This window comes from Acomys minous (genome assembly GCF_964271855.1).
Source record: "Acomys minous genome assembly, chromosome: 19".
NCBI lineage: Eukaryota > Metazoa > Chordata > Mammalia > Rodentia > Muridae > Acomys > Acomys minous.
This window is the reverse complement of record NC_140499.1, coordinates 13,390,074-13,407,540: the sequence shown is the minus strand read 5'-3', so window position 1 is coordinate 13,407,540 and position 17,467 is coordinate 13,390,074. Positions and strand designations below refer to the sequence as shown.

At 47.9% G+C, this 17,467-nt stretch overlaps 1 protein-coding gene across 1 annotated transcript in view; it reads left to right on the top strand.

Moving 5' to 3' along the window:
* The window catches only part of CCDC39 (coiled-coil domain 39 molecular ruler complex subunit), a 48,421-nt gene that overhangs the window by 17,405 nt on the left and 13,549 nt on the right, over positions 1–17,467 (top strand). Inside the window, exons 8-11 of the mRNA XM_084769788.1 lie at positions 10,973–11,076; positions 12,344–12,476; positions 15,466–15,660; positions 16,562–16,726. Of these exons, the coding sequence (XP_084625914.1) occupies positions 10,973–11,076; positions 12,344–12,476; positions 15,466–15,660; positions 16,562–16,726 (597 nt within the window). The remainder of the gene's footprint in view (positions 1–10,972; positions 11,077–12,343; positions 12,477–15,465; positions 15,661–16,561; positions 16,727–17,467) is intronic.

The following is a 17,467-nucleotide window of genomic DNA, read 5'->3' as shown; positions in this document are numbered from 1 at the left end:
CATCCCCGCTCGGCTCCTCGTCCCTCATATCCAGTCCTCACCCTTGCCACCTTCCCCCTAAAACAGACAAACAAACAAAAAACCTCAAAGCATAGAGAACATCTCATAGTGGAAGCTGTAGTATGCCGCAGTGTATCCCACAGTATGTGTCTCTGTCCATCCATCTTTACTTGCAAATACTTATTGCAATGAGTTATTGGTCTGGTTAGAGGTCTCTGGCTTCTGTGACACCATCGATATTGGATCCTCGGCACGGCTCCTCTGGTTATCCTGTTGTTGCCCTGTGTCATGGAGCTCCTGCAGCTTTGGATCAATAGGACCGGCCTCTTCACTTCCCAGCCATCTGTAGGTGATACAGATTTTAGGATGGATCAACTCAGATCCCTGTATCTGGGCCTGGGTGGCAGCTGAGCTGATCAGCTTGCTGGCTTTCTCTTGTCTGCACCACAGGGTGAACACTCCAGTACTGCTCCAGCTAGGCCACCCAGTGCTGTCATGGGCAGGAGGCAGGGTCATTTCTCCTGCTCTCATGCCCTCTGGCCAGCTCTGCTGTGTTGCCCAGGCGAGGTGCAGGGCTCTGCTTTTCCAAGTGAGGAGCCAGTGAGGGAGAAAGGCCAGCTCTCCCACTCTCATGCCCTTGGGGCCAGGTCTCCCAGCTACCTTGTACTGGCAAACTCCCACACTCTTTTGTTTTGTTTTGTTTTGTGATGACTGCCACTGCCTTTGTGTGACAAATACAACTTACAGCCTCTCTCTGACTTGATGTGGTGATGTTGACCTGTGTTACACCCTGAGGCCCAGTGGTGGCAGCCGTCTCTATATACCTGTTTCCTATTGATGCTTTCTTCAGAAAATGCCTGTTTAGGGCCATTGTCCTTTGACATTGTTACTTTTTTTTTTTTTTTTTTTTTACTACCATTGGACAGCATGGGTGGCTTGTGTTTTTGGAGATGAACCCTCTATCAGCTCTGTGGTTTGGAAGTATTCTGCAGTTGCCTGTGCACTGTGTTGGTGTTCTGAGCTGCGCAGAGGAGTGTGACTTGTGAGTCTTGCTCCTTCTCTTTGCTTGTGTGCCCTGGATTTGGTCACAGAGCTGCTCTGTCTTTTTCTTAGTTATTCTAAAGTAGCAAATCTCACCCCAAAGCCTCAGTCCATGCTGGGTGGTTCTGCATGCAAGAGAAATCATGTGTCATTACTTACTAATTATTACTTACACCAAGTAATATGTATTATTACCTTGCATGTGGGTTTCCAGTTTCCCCAGAGCCATTTCTGGAGGGGGCTGTTTTTCACTGGTGGGGATTTGTAGGACATCAGCTCATGTATACAAGCATGTAGCTTTGATTCTGCCCTCCGCTCTGTTCTGTTGGTCCCTGTGTCTGTCTGGGGCCAGTATCATACTGTTCTGATTGCTGTAGCTGGAAAGTAGGAAGTGTACTTACTCAGGCTTCATTTTTCTTGCTCAAGATTGCTCTAGGTTGTTTATTTACTTATTTTGTGGTCTTTTATACACTTTAGGGTTGTTTTACCTTTTTCTGTGGTAGAGATATTCTCCATTGCTCATGAGAGGGGGAGCTTACATTATCACTATGGGTGTCAGTTCCTCAGCAAACTAGTTATTGCACTGCTGTTCTACATGGCCCAGTAATGCCTCTCCTGAGCATATCTTAGATGTTCTGTTTGAAGCGATTTAGATTAACAGTCAAGTGTGTGGAGGACGGTGTGAAATGTGACTGTACGGTGTGTGTGGTGTGTGTCACTGTAGGATGGGCGTGTGGTGTGTGTCACTGTAGGATGGGTGTGAGGTGTGTGTCACTGTAGGATGGGCGTGTGGTGTGTGTCACTGTAGGATAGGTGTGAGGTGTGTGTCACTGTAGGATGGGCGTGTGGTGCGTGTCACTGTAGGATGGGTGTGAGGTGTGTGTCACTGTAGGATGGGCGTGTGGTGCGTGTCACTGTAGGATGGGCGGGTGGTGCGTGTCACTGTAGGATGGGCGTGTGGTGCGTGTCACTGTAGGATGGGCGGGTGGTGCGTGTCACTGTAGGATAGGTGTGAGGTGCGTGTCACTGTAGGATGGGCGTGTGGTGCGTGTCACTGTAGGATGGGTGTGAGGTGTGTGTCACTGTAGGATGGGCGTGTGGTGCGTGTCACTGTAGGATAGGTGTGAGGTGTGTGTCACTGTAGGATGGGTGTGTGGTGCGTGTCACTGTAGGATGGGCGTGAGGTGCGTGTCACTGTAGGATGGGCGTGTGGTGCGTGTCACTGTAGGATGGGCGGGTGGTGCGTGTCACTGTAGGATGGGCGTGTGGTGTGTGTCACTGTAGGATGGGCGTGTGGTGTGTGTCACTGTAGGATGGGTGTGTGGTGTGTGTCACTGTAGGATGGGCGTGAGGTGTGTGTCACTGTAGGATGGGTGTGTAGTGTGTGTCACTGTAGGATGGGCATGTGGTGTGTGTCACTGTACGATGGGTGTGTAGTGTGTGTCACTGCAGGATGGGTGTGAGGTGTGTGTCACTGTAGGATAGGTGTGTGGTGTGTGTCACTGTAGGATGGGCGAGTGGTGTGTGTCACTGTAGGATGGGTGTGTGGTGTGTGTCACTGTAGGATGGGTGTGAGGTGCGTGTCACTGTAGGATGGGCGTGAGGTGTGTGTCACTGTAGGATGGGTGTGAGGTGTGTGTCAGTGTAGGATGGGTGTGTGGTGTGTGTCACTGTAGGATGGGTGTGAGGTGCGTGTCACTGTAGGATGGGCGTGTGGTGTGTGTCACTGTAGGATGGGTTTGAAGTGTGTGTCATTGTAGGATAGGTGTGTGGTGTGTGTCAATGTAGGATAGTTGTATGGTGTGTGTCACTGTAGAATGGGCATGTGGTGTGTGTCACTGTAGGATGGGTGTGTGGTGTGTGTCACTGTAGGATGGGTTTGAAGTGTGTCATTGTAGGATAGGTGTGAGGTGTGTGTCACTGTAGGATGGGTGTGAGGTGTGTGTCATTGTAGGATGGGTGTGTGGTGTGTGTCACTATAGGATGGGAGTGTGGTGTGTGTCACTGTAGTATGGGTTTGAAGTGTGTCATTGTAGGATAGGTGTGAGGTGTGTGTCACTGTAGGATGGGTGTGAGGTGTGTGTCATTGTAGGATAGGTGTGTGGTGTGTGTCACTGTAGGATGGGCGTGTGGTGTGTGTCACTGTGGGATGGGTTTGAAGTGTGTAATTGTAGGATAGGTGTGAGGTGTGTGTCACTGTAGGATGGGTGTGAGGTGTGTGTCATTGTAGGATAGGTGTGTGGTGTGTGTCACTGTAGGATGGGTGTGTGGTGTGTGTCACTGTAGGATGGGTTTGAAGTGTGTCATTGTAGGATAGGTGTGAGGTGTGTGTCACTGTAGGATGGGTGTGAGGTGTGTGTCATTGTAGATTAGGTGTGAGTTGTGTGTCACTGTAGGATGGGCATGTGGTGTGTGTCACTGTAGGATGGGTGTGAGGTTCGTGTCACTGTAGGATGGGTGTGTGGTGTGTGTCACTGTAGGATGGGTGTGAGGTGCATATCACTGTAGGATGGGTGTGAGGTGTGTGTCACTGTAGGATGGGTGTGAGGTGTGTGTCAGTGTAGGATGGGTGTGTGGTGTGTGTCACTGTAGGATGGGTGTGAGGTGCGTGTCACTGTAGGATGGGCGTGTGGTGTGTGTCACTGTAGGATGGGTGTGTGGTGTGTGTCACTGTAGGATGGGCGTGTGGTGTGTGTCACTGTAGGATGGGCGTGTGGTGTGTGTCACTGTAGGATGGGTGTGTGGTGTGTGTCACTGTAGGATGGGCGTGTGGTGTGTGTCACTGTAGGATGGGTGTGAGGTGTGTGTCATTGTAGGATAGGTGTGTGGTGTGTGTCACTGTAGGATGGGCGTGTGGTTTGTGTCACTGTAGGATGGGTTTGAAGTGTGTCATTGTAAGATAGGTGTGAGGTGTGTGTCACTGTAGGATGGGTGTGAGGTGTGTGTCATTGTAGGATAGGTGTGTGGTGTGTGTCACTGTAGGATGGGCGTGTGGTGTGTGTCACTGTAGGATGGGTTTGAAGTGTGTCATTGTAGGATAGGTGTGAGGTGTGTGTCACTGTAGGATGGGTGTGAGGTGTGTGTCATTGTAGGATAGGTATGTGGTGTGTGTCACTGTAGGATGGGTGTGTGGTGTGTGTCACTCTAGGATGTGTTTGAAGTGTGTCATGTAGGATAGGTGTGAGGTGTGTGTCACTGTAGGATGGGTGTGAGGTGTGTCTCATTGTAGATTAGGTGTGAGGTGTGTGTCACTGTAGGATGGGCGTGTGGTGTGTGTCACTGTAGGATGGGTATGAGGTGCGTGTCACTGTAGGATGGGTGTGTGGTGCGTGTCACTGTAGGATGGGTGTGAGGTGCGTGTCACTGTAGGATGGGTGTGAGGTGCGTGTCACTGTAGGATGGGTATGAGGTGTGTGTCACTGTAGGATGGGTGTGAGGTGCGTGTCACTGTAGGATGGGCGTGTGGTGTGTGTCACTGTAGGATGGGTTTGAAGTGTGTCATTGTAGGATAGGTGTGAGGTGTGTGTCACTGTAGGATGGGTGTGAGGTGTGTGTCATTGTAGGATGGGTGTGAGGTGTGTGTCACTGTAGGATGGGTGTGAGGTGTGTGTCACTGTAGGATGGGCGTGAGGTGCGTGTCACTGTAGGATGGGCGTGTGGTGCGTGTCACTGTAGGATGGGCGTGTGGTGCGTGTCACTGTAGGATGGGCGTGAGGTGCGTGTCACTGTAGGATGGGCGTGTGGTGCGTGTCACTGTAGGATGGGCGTGTGGTGTGTGTCACTGTAGGATGGGCGTGTGGTGTGTGTCACTGTAGGATGGGTGTGTGGTGTGTGTCACTGTAGGATGGGCGTGAGGTGTGTGTCACTGTAGGATGGGTGTGTAGTGTGTGTCACTGTAGGATGGGCATGTGGTGTGTGTCACTGTACGATGGGTGTGTAGTGTGTGTCACTGCAGGATGGGTGTGAGGTGTGTGTCACTGTAGGATAGGTGTGTGGTGTGTGTCACTGTAGGATGGGCGAGTGGTGTGTGTCACTGTAGGATGGGTGTGTGGTGTGTGTCACTGTAGGATGGGTGTGAGGTGCGTGTCACTGTAGGATGGGCGTGAGGTGTGTGTCACTGTAGGATGGGTGTGAGGTGTGTGTCAGTGTAGGATGGGTGTGTGGTGTGTGTCACTGTAGGATGGGTGTGAGGTGCGTGTCACTGTAGGATGGGCGTGTGGTGTGTGTCACTGTAGGATGGGTTTGAAGTGTGTGTCATTGTAGGATAGGTGTGTGGTGTGTGTCAATGTAGGATAGTTGTATGGTGTGTGTCACTGTAGAATGGGCATGTGGTGTGTGTCACTGTAGGATGGGTGTGTGGTGTGTGTCACTGTAGGATGGGTTTGAAGTGTGTCATTGTAGGATAGGTGTGAGGTGTGTGTCACTGTAGGATGGGTGTGAGGTGTGTGTCATTGTAGGATGGGTGTGTGGTGTGTGTCACTATAGGATGGGAGTGTGGTGTGTGTCACTGTAGTATGGGTTTGAAGTGTGTCATTGTAGGATAGGTGTGAGGTGTGTGTCACTGTAGGATGGGTGTGAGGTGTGTGTCATTGTAGGATAGGTGTGTGGTGTGTGTCACTGTAGGATGGGCGTGTGGTGTGTGTCACTGTGGGATGGGTTTGAAGTGTGTAATTGTAGGATAGGTGTGAGGTGTGTGTCACTGTAGGATGGGTGTGAGGTGTGTGTCATTGTAGGATAGGTGTGTGGTGTGTGTCACTGTAGGATGGGTGTGTGGTGTGTGTCACTGTAGGATGGGTTTGAAGTGTGTCATTGTAGGATAGGTGTGAGGTGTGTGTCACTGTAGGATGGGTGTGAGGTGTGTGTCATTGTAGATTAGGTGTGAGTTGTGTGTCACTGTAGGATGGGCATGTGGTGTGTGTCACTGTAGGATGGGTGTGAGGTTCGTGTCACTGTAGGATGGGTGTGTGGTGTGTGTCACTGTAGGATGGGTGTGAGGTGCATATCACTGTAGGATGGGTGTGAGGTGTGTGTCACTGTAGGATGGGTGTGAGGTGTGTGTCAGTGTAGGATGGGTGTGTGGTGTGTGTCACTGTAGGATGGGTGTGAGGTGCGTGTCACTGTAGGATGGGCGTGTGGTGTGTGTCACTGTAGGATGGGTGTGTGGTGTGTGTCACTGTAGGATGGGCGTGTGGTGTGTGTCACTGTAGGATGGGCGTGTGGTGTGTGTCACTGTAGGATGGGTGTGTGGTGTGTGTCACTGTAGGATGGGCGTGTGGTGTGTGTCACTGTAGGATGGGTGTGAGGTGTGTGTCATTGTAGGATAGGTGTGTGGTGTGTGTCACTGTAGGATGGGCGTGTGGTTTGTGTCACTGTAGGATGGGTTTGAAGTGTGTCATTGTAAGATAGGTGTGAGGTGTGTGTCACTGTAGGATGGGTGTGAGGTGTGTGTCATTGTAGGATAGGTGTGTGGTGTGTGTCACTGTAGGATGGGCGTGTGGTGTGTGTCACTGTAGGATGGGTTTGAAGTGTGTCATTGTAGGATAGGTGTGAGGTGTGTGTCACTGTAGGATGGGTGTGAGGTGTGTGTCATTGTAGGATAGGTATGTGGTGTGTGTCACTGTAGGATGGGTGTGTGGTGTGTGTCACTCTAGGATGTGTTTGAAGTGTGTCATGTAGGATAGGTGTGAGGTGTGTGTCACTGTAGGATGGGTGTGAGGTGTGTCTCATTGTAGATTAGGTGTGAGGTGTGTGTCACTGTAGGATGGGCGTGTGGTGTGTGTCACTGTAGGATGGGTGTGAGGTGCGTGTCACTGTAGGATGGGTGTGTGGTGCGTGTCACTGTAGGATGGGTGTGAGGTGCGTGTCACTGTAGGATGGGTGTGAGGTGCGTGTCACTGTAGGATGGGTATGAGGTGTGTGTCACTGTAGGATGGGTGTGAGGTGCGTGTCACTGTAGGATGGGCGTGTGGTGTGTGTCACTGTAGGATGGGTTTGAAGTGTGTCATTGTAGGATAGGTGTGAGGTGTGTGTCACTGTAGGATGGGTGTGAGGTGTCTGTCACTGTAGGATAGGTGTGAGGTGTGTGTCAGTGTAGGATACTTGTGAGGTGTGTGTCACTGTAGGATGGGTGAGTGGTGTGTGTCACTGTAGGATGGGTGTGAGGTGTGTGTCACTGTAGGATGGGTGTGAGGTGTGTGTCACTGTAGGATGGGTGTGAGGTGTGTGTCACTGTAGGATGGGTGTGAGGTGCGTGTCACTGTAGGATGGGTGTGTGGTGCGTGTCACTGTAGGATGGGTGTGAGGTGTGTGTCACTGTAGGATGGGTGTGAGGTGTGTGTCACTGTAGGATGTGTGTGAGGTGTGTGTCACTGTAGGATGTGTGTGAGGTGTGTGTCACTGTAGGATGGGCGTGTGGTGTGTGTCACTGTAGGATGGGTTTGAAGTGTGTCATTGTAGGATAGGTGTGAGGTGTGTGTCACTGTAGGATGGGTGTGAGGTGTGTGTCATTGTAGGATGGGTGTGAGGTGTGTGTCACTGTAGGATGGGTGTGAGGTGTGTGTCACTGTAGGATGGGTGTGAGGTGCGTGTCACTGTAGGATGGGCGTGTGGTGTGTGTCACTGTAGGATGGGTTTGAAGTGTGTGTCATTGTAGGATAGGTGTGTGGTGTGTGTCAATGTAGGATAGTTGTATGGTGTGTGTCACTGTAGAATGGGCATGTGGTGTGTGTCACTGTAGGATGGGCATGTGGTGTGTGTCACTGTAGGATGGGTTTGAAGTGTGTCATTGTAGGATAGGTGTGAGGTGTGTGTCACTGTAGGATGGGTGTGAGGTGTGTGTCATTGTAGGATAGGTGTGTGGTGTGTGTCACTGTAGGATGGGAGTGTGGTGTGTGTCACTGTAGTATGGGTTTGAAGTGTGTCATTGTAGGATAGGTGTGAGGTGTGTGTCACTGTAGGATGGGTATGAGGTGTGTGTCATTGTAGGATAGGTGTGTGGTGTGTGTCACTGTGGGATGGGTTTGAAGTGTGTAATTGTAGGATAGGTGTGAGGTGTGTGTCACTGAAGGATGGGTGTGAGGTGTGTGTCATTGTAGGATAGGTGTGTGGTGTGTGTCACTGTAGGATGGGTGTGTGGTGTGTGTCACTGTAGGATGGGTTTGAAGTGTGTCATTGTAGGATAGGTGTGAGGTGTGTGTCACTGTAGGATGGGTGTGAGGTGTGTGTCATTGTAGATTAGGTGTGAGTTGTGTGTCACTGTAGGATGGGCATGTGGTGTGTGTCACTGTAGGATGGGTGTGAGGTTCGTTGTCACTGTAGGATGGGTGTGTGGTGTGTGTCACTGTAGGATGGGTGTGAGGTGCATATCACTGTAGGATGGGTGTGAGGTGTGTGTCACTGTAGGATGGGTGGGAGGTGTGTGTCAGTGTAGGATGGGTGTGTGGTGTGTGTCACTGTAGGATGGGTGTGAGGTGCGTGTCACTGTAGGATGGGTGTGTGGTGCGTGTCACTGTAGGATGGGCGTGTGGTGTGTGTCACTGTAGGATGGGTTTGAAGTGTGTCATTGTAGGATGGGTGTGAGGTGTGTGTCACTGTAGGATGGGTGTGAGGTGTGTGTCATTGTAGGATAGGTGTGAGGTGTGTGTTACTGTAGGATGGGTGTGTGGTGTGTGTCATTGTAGAATGGGTGTGTGGTGCGTGTCACTGTAGGATGGGTGTGTGGTGCGTGTCACTGTAGGATGGGCGTGTCGTGTGTGTCACTGTAGGATGGGTGTGTGGTGTGTGTCACTGTAGGATGGGTGTGAGGTGCATATCACTGTAGGATGGGTGTGACGTGTGTGTCACTGTAGGATGGGTGTGAGGTGTGTGTCATTGTAGGATAGGTGTGTGGTGTGTGTCACTGTAGGATGGGTTTGAAGTGTGTCATTGTAGGATAGGTGTGACGTGTGTGTCACTGTAGGATGGGTGTGTGGTGTGTGTCACTGTAGGATGGGTGTGAGGTGTGTGTCACTGTAGGATGGGTGTGAGGTGTGTGTCACTGTTGGATGGGTGTGAGGTGTGTGTCACTGTAGGATGGGTGTGAGGCGTGTGTTACTGTAGGATGGGTGTGTGGTGTTTGTCACTGTAGGATGGGTGTGAGGTGTGTGTCACTGTAGGATGGGTGTGAGGTATGTGTCATTGTAGGATAGGTGTGTGGTGTGTGTCACTGTAGGATGGGTGTGTGGTGTGTGTCACTGTAGGATGGGTTTGAAGTGTGTCATTGTAGGATAGGTGTGAGGTGTGTGTCACTGTAGGATGGGTGTGAGGTGTCTGTCACTGTAGGATAGGTGTGAGGTGTGTGTCAGTGTAGGATACTTGTGAGGTGTGTGTCACTGTAGGATGGGTGAGTGGTGTGTGTCACTGTAGGATGGGTGTGAGGTGTGTGTCACTGTAGGATGGGTGTGAGGTGTGTGTCACTGTAGGATGGGTGTGAGGTGTGTGTCACTGTAGGATGGGTGTGAGGTGCGTGTCACTGTAGGATGGGTGTGTGGTGCGTGTCACTGTAGGATGGGTGTGAGGTGTGTGTCACTGTAGGATGGGTGTGAGGTGTGTGTCACTGTAGGATGTGTGTGAGGTGTGTGTCACTGTAGGATGTGTGTGAGGTGTGTGTCACTGTAGGATGGGCGTGTGGTGTGTGTCACTGTAGGATGGGTTTGAAGTGTGTCATTGTAGGATAGGTGTGAGGTGTGTGTCACTGTAGGATGGGTGTGAGGTGTCTGTCACTGTAGGATAGGTGTGAGGTGTGTGTCAGTGTAGGATACTTGTGAGGTGTGTGTCACTGTAGGATGGGTGAGTGGTGTGTGTCACTGTAGGATGGGTGTGAGGTGTGTGTCACTGTAGGATGGGTGTGAGGTGTGTGTCACTGTAGGATGGGTGTGAGGTGTGTGTCACTGTAGGATGGGTGTGAGGTGTGTGTCACTGTAGGATGGGTGTGTGGTGCGTGTCACTGTAGGATGGGTGTGAGGTGTGTGTCACTGTAGGATGGGTGTGAGGTGTGTGTCACTATAGGATGGGTGTGAGGTGTGTGTCACTGTAGGATGGGTGTGAGGTGTGTGTCACTGTAGGATGGGTGTGTGGTGTGTGTCACTGTAGGATGGGTGTGTGGTGTGTGTCACTGTAGAATGGGTGTGTGGTGTGTGTCACTGTAGGATGGGTGTGTGGTGCGTGTCACTGTAAGAAGGGTGTGAGGTGTGTGTTAGTGGAGGATAAATATGAAGTGTGTTTCAGTGTAGGAGAGGCGTGAGGTGTGTTTCGCTGGGGAATGGGTGCAGCGAGGAGGAGAGAGGATGGATTGAATCTTGAGGTTTTCCATATCCAGCTGCCTTTGTCAGGATATCCTGACAGCCATCTGCTCATAGTACTGCATCTAGATCAGTGGTTCTCAACCTGTGGGTCACGACCCCTTTGGGGATGTTGCATAGCCTTTTCACAGAGATCACATATCAGGTATCCTATATATCAGATATTTATATTATGATTCATTGCAGTTGCAAAATTACAGTTATGAAGTGGCAATAAAAATAATTTTGGGATTGGAGCTCACCAGAACATGAAGGACTGTATTAAAGGGTTGCAGCATTAGGAAGGTTGAGAACCACTGATCAAGAGTCATGTGACATGTTCCTCCTGAGCAGGTCTAGTGACTGGATGTTTCTTACATGTTCTTTCAACTTATATATGGCTATATTTATCATCTTCTCATGTTATGAAACAAAAAGTCATTTAAAATTTGATGTGGGCATCAAGACTCCACAGATGTGGGAGTTACACAATGCTGCTATTTTTATGGGCACTATTAGGTTAGAACTTAAATCAGGAAGAACATAGTTTCTGAGATATGAAATTAATTTACTGAATGTGAACATGTAATTTTTTTCTGTCTACTGATAAACAGCTGGATTCTTTAAAAGCCACTCTCAATAGAACTTCCAGTGACTTAGAAGCTGTGAGGAAAAACATTTCCAAAGTAAAGAAGGACATTCATGATGAAGCAACAAAGTAAGAAAATCCAATATAAATATAAAAATTAAATATTAAATATATTTATGGCTTATATTTAGAAAATTATTAGTGGCTAAATTATTTTTGTAAATACAAAACCTAGGGCCTTGAATGTGGTAGGTAAACATTTTACCACTCAGTGGCACCCTAGTCTCCTGAGCTTCACCCCATGCCTCTGAGCTCCACCTCATCCCACTGAGCTCTACTCCAGACCACTGAGCTCTACTCCAGACCACTGAGCTCCACCCCATCCCACTGAGCTCCACCCCATCCCTCTGAGCTCCACCCCATCCGTCTGAGCTCCACCCCATCCCTCTGAGCTCCACCCCATCCCTCTGAGCTCCACCCCATCCCTCTGAGCTCCACCCCATCCCTCTGAGCTCCACCCCATCCCTCTGAGCTCCACCCCATCCCTCTGAGCTCCACTCCATCCCTCTGAACTCCACCCCATCCCTCTGAGCTCCACCCCATCCCTCTGAGCTCCACCCCATCCCTCTGAGCTCCACCCCATCCCTCTGAACTCCACCCCATCCCTCTGAGCTCCACCCCATCCCTCTGAACTCCACCCCATCCCTCTGAGCTCCACCCCATCCCTCTGAGCTCCACCCCATCCCTCTGAGCTCCACCCCATCCCTCTGAGCTCCACCCCATCCCTCTGAGCTCCACCCCATCCCTCTGAGCTCCACCCCATCCCTCTGAGCTCCACCCCATCCCTCTGAGCTCCACCCCATCCCTCTGAGCTCCACCCCATCCCTCTGAGCTCCACCCCATCCCACTGAGCTCCACCCCATCCCTCTGAGCTCCACCCCATCCCTCTGAGCTCCATCCCATCCCTCTGAGCTCCACCCCATCCCTCTGAGCTCCACCCCATCCCTCTGAGCTCCACCCCAGCCCATTTGCTTCATTATTAAGCTTCAGATTCCTACCCCCGCCCCCCGTTTTGGTTTTTCGAAGCAGGGCTTCTCTGTGTAGCCTTTGCTGTCCTGGACTCGCTCTGTAGACAAGCCTGGCTTCAAACTCACAGAGATCTGCCTTTGCCTCCTGAGTGGTGAGATTACAGGTATGTGCCACCATGCCTGTCTCCCAGATTTTCTTTGTTTTGTTTTGTTTTTGTGTCAGAGAGGGTCAGAGCAATAGTTTTATAGCCTACCACATACATGATGGTAATGAAAATGTTTGCAGCAAAAGAAGCAACTGGTTTTTTTTTTCCCATCAAATACTCTTTGAAACATGTTTTCTATATTTCCTCATAAACCCTATTTAGATTACAAAAATGTAAAAGTTACAATGAGGTTGTAAAAGATAAATTAAAGATGATAACTGAGAAGGCCATATCTATTGAAGAGAAAGCTACCAACATGGAAGACATGCTGAAGGAGGAGGAGAAAAGAGTGAAGGTAGGATTTGTTTTGAATTTTTACACAAGCATAGCAGTTTTCAATGGAGCGAAGTAATTAGTGCCTGGGATTAGAGGACAGTGAAGTCTTAAGGAGCTCTGCTTCTAAGGGTAGCCCCACACTATGCCCTGTAGCTCATTCCCTTTTAGTTACTATTGCGCCCAAATTCTCCTACCTATCGTCCATGTGCTGAAGTACAAGTGTCCGTGTTCTATAGCTTATTCTGCTTTGTGATCATTTTGTTGTACTTGTGGTAAAATCCTTCCATCTTCATAGTTGGCCCATTGTCTGTATTTCATCTTGAACCCTAACCTTAACTCTAGTCCTAACCTTAGCCCTAACTGTAACTCTAACCCTAACCCTAGCCTTAAACCTGGACCTAAGCCTGACCCTGACCCTAGCCCTAACTTAGTCCTAACTCTAACTCTTAACCACAATCCCAGCCCCAAGCCTAAGCCTAACTATAGCCCTTGTCCTCTTACGATCTGGGAGCATTTTTGGCAAGTGGCCTCTGAAATGCCCCATCTCACTAATTATGCTGGCTTCCTCTTCCACTAGTCTCTAGTGTGCTGGTGACAGTAAAGCCAACTTTTAAGAAACTGGAGGAGGTTGCTTTGCCATTTTCTCTTTGGAGTCTTGAAGATGGCAGCTTGCTGATTTTTCTGCATTTTGAGGGCAGAGGAGGGGAAAGGATAATGGTGATGGGGCAATCTCTGTGTACCTGGCGAGGTTCCTATATGACTGCTCATGCTTGATTACGTCTGCTTCCTCAGTGTGTTCTGAATTCCCACGTCACAAAGCCATTTGACCTGAGTGGTATTTGAGTCTAAATACTGCCTTTTTGTTTCACCTTTCCTTAAGAACACAGTCTTCTATGATACAAATATGGGTAGCTGAAAGACTGCAAGTACATTAGATAGAGCTTTTGATCACACAACATGATTAAAGTGACATTTAAAACCAATCAGGTGAACTGAGCTCACTGCAGTTACAGTTATCTGTTCAAGACTTGCACAGAATTGTGCCCATAGCATTTCTTCCTGAATAGAGGAAGGGCCCATGAGGCCTACCCCTCCCAGAAAGACTAGTGGCAATTAATGCTCGATGCAGGAACTATCACTCTCTTCAGGCCTGTAGCCACAGATAAGTTGCCCATGTGCCACTGAACAACTTTCCACCCATGCTCAGGCAAGTGATTCTAATTAAATTATACAGTGGACCACACACCAAAAGAAGTCAGAGAAGGCTGGGTGTGGTGGTACACATCTGGGTGTGGTGGTACACATCTTTAATTCCAGCACTTGAGAGGTAGAGGCAGGTGAATTCCAGGCCAGCCTGGTCTACGGAGTTGTAGGACTGCCAGAACTACATAGTGAGACCTTGTCTCAAGCAAGCAAGCAAGCAAATAAACATATAAGTCATGAAGGAAAGAAAGTTGCCAGTGGGAGAGGGAGGGGAATAAAGGAAGGGAAATTGGTGTGAAATGGCTTCAGTTCATTATATAAATGTATGATACTGTCAGGGACAACTGAAATAAATAAATAAATACATAGATAAAGAAACATATCATTTGAAGATACATCTGAATTTATTGCTAGCTGAGCGATGCTAAATGAAGTTCTTAAGTTGAAGGCAAATGATTCTAGGTAGATGCCTAGGCCTCCATAAAGGTCTAAAGAGGAATTGGCCATGGTACATATGGTGAACAGCTACAAAAGACCTTGTCTTTTATTCATATTTAACAAAGAAAAATAGATGAACTTGAAAAGAAGAATATTGGTGTAGACATACCAAAGATATGTTAGAGGGGTGTGTTCATCTCGGTGTGTGTTTGTTTTGGGAAAAGCTCAATGGACTTTGTTAGTCCAGGCTGTCAAAGTCTGCTGAGGAATCTTTGCAAAGGTCCTGAGTTCAGTGAGAAGTAACAATTACATGAAAAGTACCATGTCAGTTATTGGCTATTTCTTGATTTCTGAAGAGTTGGACACATTAGTCCTGGGCTTGTTAAGTTTCACACTGAGATTCACTGGCTACGAAGGGGGAATGTGCTTATGAGTGAAAAATATGCCAGTATTTAGAAGTGGTAACTTGCAGTTGGCCCGGGGTTGGTAGGTCAAAGGGAAATTTAGAATGTGTTGCTCATAAAACATTCAGGTCAAGATGTGTCCTTGAGGAACATCAAGAGACTTCCTTCTCTTTCCTAGAGGCCAGAACAGAAGGGAGAGCAAGCAGGGTAAGCCCTTGGTGAACGGCTGGGCCAGAGCTTTGCTGGGGAGCACTGGTTCCTACTGGTTCTTAAGAGCCAGCAGTTGAAGTGTCAGAAATTTTAAAAAGTTTATTGCCAAATACAGCAACTATTAAAACCCAGTTTGTCTGGAGACTTATAATTAAATACATTATATTGAAATCATAAGTAACACATAGCGCTCATCATTTGCAAATTGTACTCTGATTAGCTGTGTACTCGAGGTTAAAATGACATCTCTTATATATGTAGTCTGTATGTTGCTTGCTTCTGTATGCAATCTCTATGGTAGTGTCACTTTAGCAGTGGGTTGAAATTGCCCACTGTGGGAGAGCTTACATTATAGGACTATTTGTCCTTTGTCCCTATCTACTGAAGAGCTGACGGCTATATTTGGCCCTAAGAAGCTTCATGTTGGATGGTATAATTTCTTTCTTTACACCGTCATGACTGTTCAATGACTTCTGAACTCACAGGGTGTCTAGTTCTGAAGTCAGGGCAATTTTGGATGGAGTTAGAATAAAAGGTCACACAACACAGGGATTGAAAACTACCAACCTTATCTCCCAGTACCCAAGATCAGCGATTTGGGGAGTGACTGAGACTTTCTATTTTCAAGGGCTACATGTTGTCAGGAGGGCCTCAAGTTTGCTTTTGAGCTCCTAAATGTTAATGTTCCTGTAAATACAAATCTTAAGCTATTATAATTAAATAACTCCTATAATTCTTCCAATTTCTCATCAGGAAGTGGAGTCTCAACTGAACATAGTGAAAGACGTGTTATTTAAGAAAATTCAGGAGTTACAGAGGGAGACAACGAAAGAAAAATCCCTGGTAGCAGAAATCGAAGGAACCCGCTCCTCCCTGAAGCATCTTAACCAGCGGTTACACAAATTGGACTTTGAGACCCTGAAGCAGCAGGAGATAATGTACAGTCAGGTAGCCGCTCCTCTGTGAGCATCTTCTGTAAGGACTTTAATGCCTGTGGTGGTCACTTCCCCAGTGCCCTACAAAGTGAAGAGTTGTAAGATATCCTAGGCGCATATGCATATGGCGGCTGGCTACCATGCCTACCAGAGTCTTAAAAGCTACTTTTTTTTTTTCAATCTAAAGTGAAAAGGCAAGGGGAAGACATTCCCGCTTTAAAGGAATGTGGAGCAGTGGGACCTGGGATCAAGTAAAAGAAATCTACAGATATCAGCATCTCTCACCCACCTTATCTTCACAATACATTAGAAGACATTTCCCTCAGTTGTGCCTGCATATTCCTTCGTGTTCATATTTGTTTCTCAATACCTCCCCATACATCTTAATTTTTTAATCTGAAAAAAATTCTTACTTTCACAATATTGGAGATGTTAAAACATAATTAAAATAATTCATTAACCATTGAGCTTTCCATGTCCCTTAGGAATCCTCAGACACTCAGATCTTGTGATTTTTTAAGTTCCCTGATGGCACGGGGGTTGTTTTCTGATGAAGTTCGTGTTGCTGTCCTGTACCCTGACTCTTTTTTTTTTTTTTTCGAGGCAGGGTTTCTCTGTGTAGCCTTGGCTGTCCTAGACTCGCTTTGTAGACCAGGCTGGCCTTGAACTCTCAGCGATCTGCCTGCCTCTGCCTCCCAAGCGCTGGGATTAAAGGTGTGTGCCACCATGCACCCTGATTCTTGAGCAGTGTTGTTGCTCCCCGAATAGGAAGGATTTTACCCTAATTTGCTGAAGGGCCAAGCTGACTAGTAACTAAGGGGCCCATACCAAACTTAAGAGCACAGGTCATTTACACAGAGGGCTGCTGGTTGTTCGTATACACTCACTAACTTCTTTTAAAAACCCATTAACAGGATTTTTACATTCAGCAAGTAGAACGCAGAATGTCACGGTTAAAAGGAGAAATTAACTCAGAGGAGAAGCAAGCCCTTGAAGCAAAAATCCTTGAACTGAAGAGGACACTGGAGGAGAAAAAATCCACCCTTTCCCTGTTGGAAGCACAGATCAAGAAGCTCCATGTAACTCATCTTTCTTACGTAGTCTCCATGTCCTGCTGAGTGTGTGACACCCTGCTGTTGTGGTCTGAGTTATTTCCCACCCATGCCTACCGTAGCAAATGCTTATATTTTTATGCTGTCAGAATGTCATGTTTGTCACTTGGCCGGTTACACTGTGTAACTGTTGCATCCCATGTCTCTACCATGTTTTGCTTAGTGCTTACAAATGTAAAGCAAGATGATTACCCTGACTGTAGGCTATGGCACTTGTTTAGGGTTGCCCAGTGAATGCACGGAGAAGGTAAGGTTTGAACGCTGATCCATTTGACTTCAGAGAATTCATAGAGAGTGCACTGTTTAGAATATTGGCAAAGTCCAACTTTTGCCACAGTAAGTAACTGAATTAGTCTTTATCTTTGAAGTGCTATCAAGAAGCTGTTTTTAAATGGCTAATTTGTGCCTACACAACTACACAGTTAAACAAGAGTTAGAAGAGAGAAAAAAATTCACTTTTAGGGATTTTATTATGTTTGTTGTAAGGTAAACATCGATTAATGTTTACATTGTGAAATAGGGCAAAGGATAGGGAAGGCAAAAGGCTGGGCAGGAGTATGGAAACTCACTTGGTCAGCACTTGAGCAAGTTGGAAAGGCTGGCGATGAGTGGCCTCTAGTGGTCATAAGTAGAATTGCCTCAAATTATTTGAGAGCAAGACATTTTTTAGTATGACCACTTTAGATTAGAGTTCATGGTTTGTAGCTT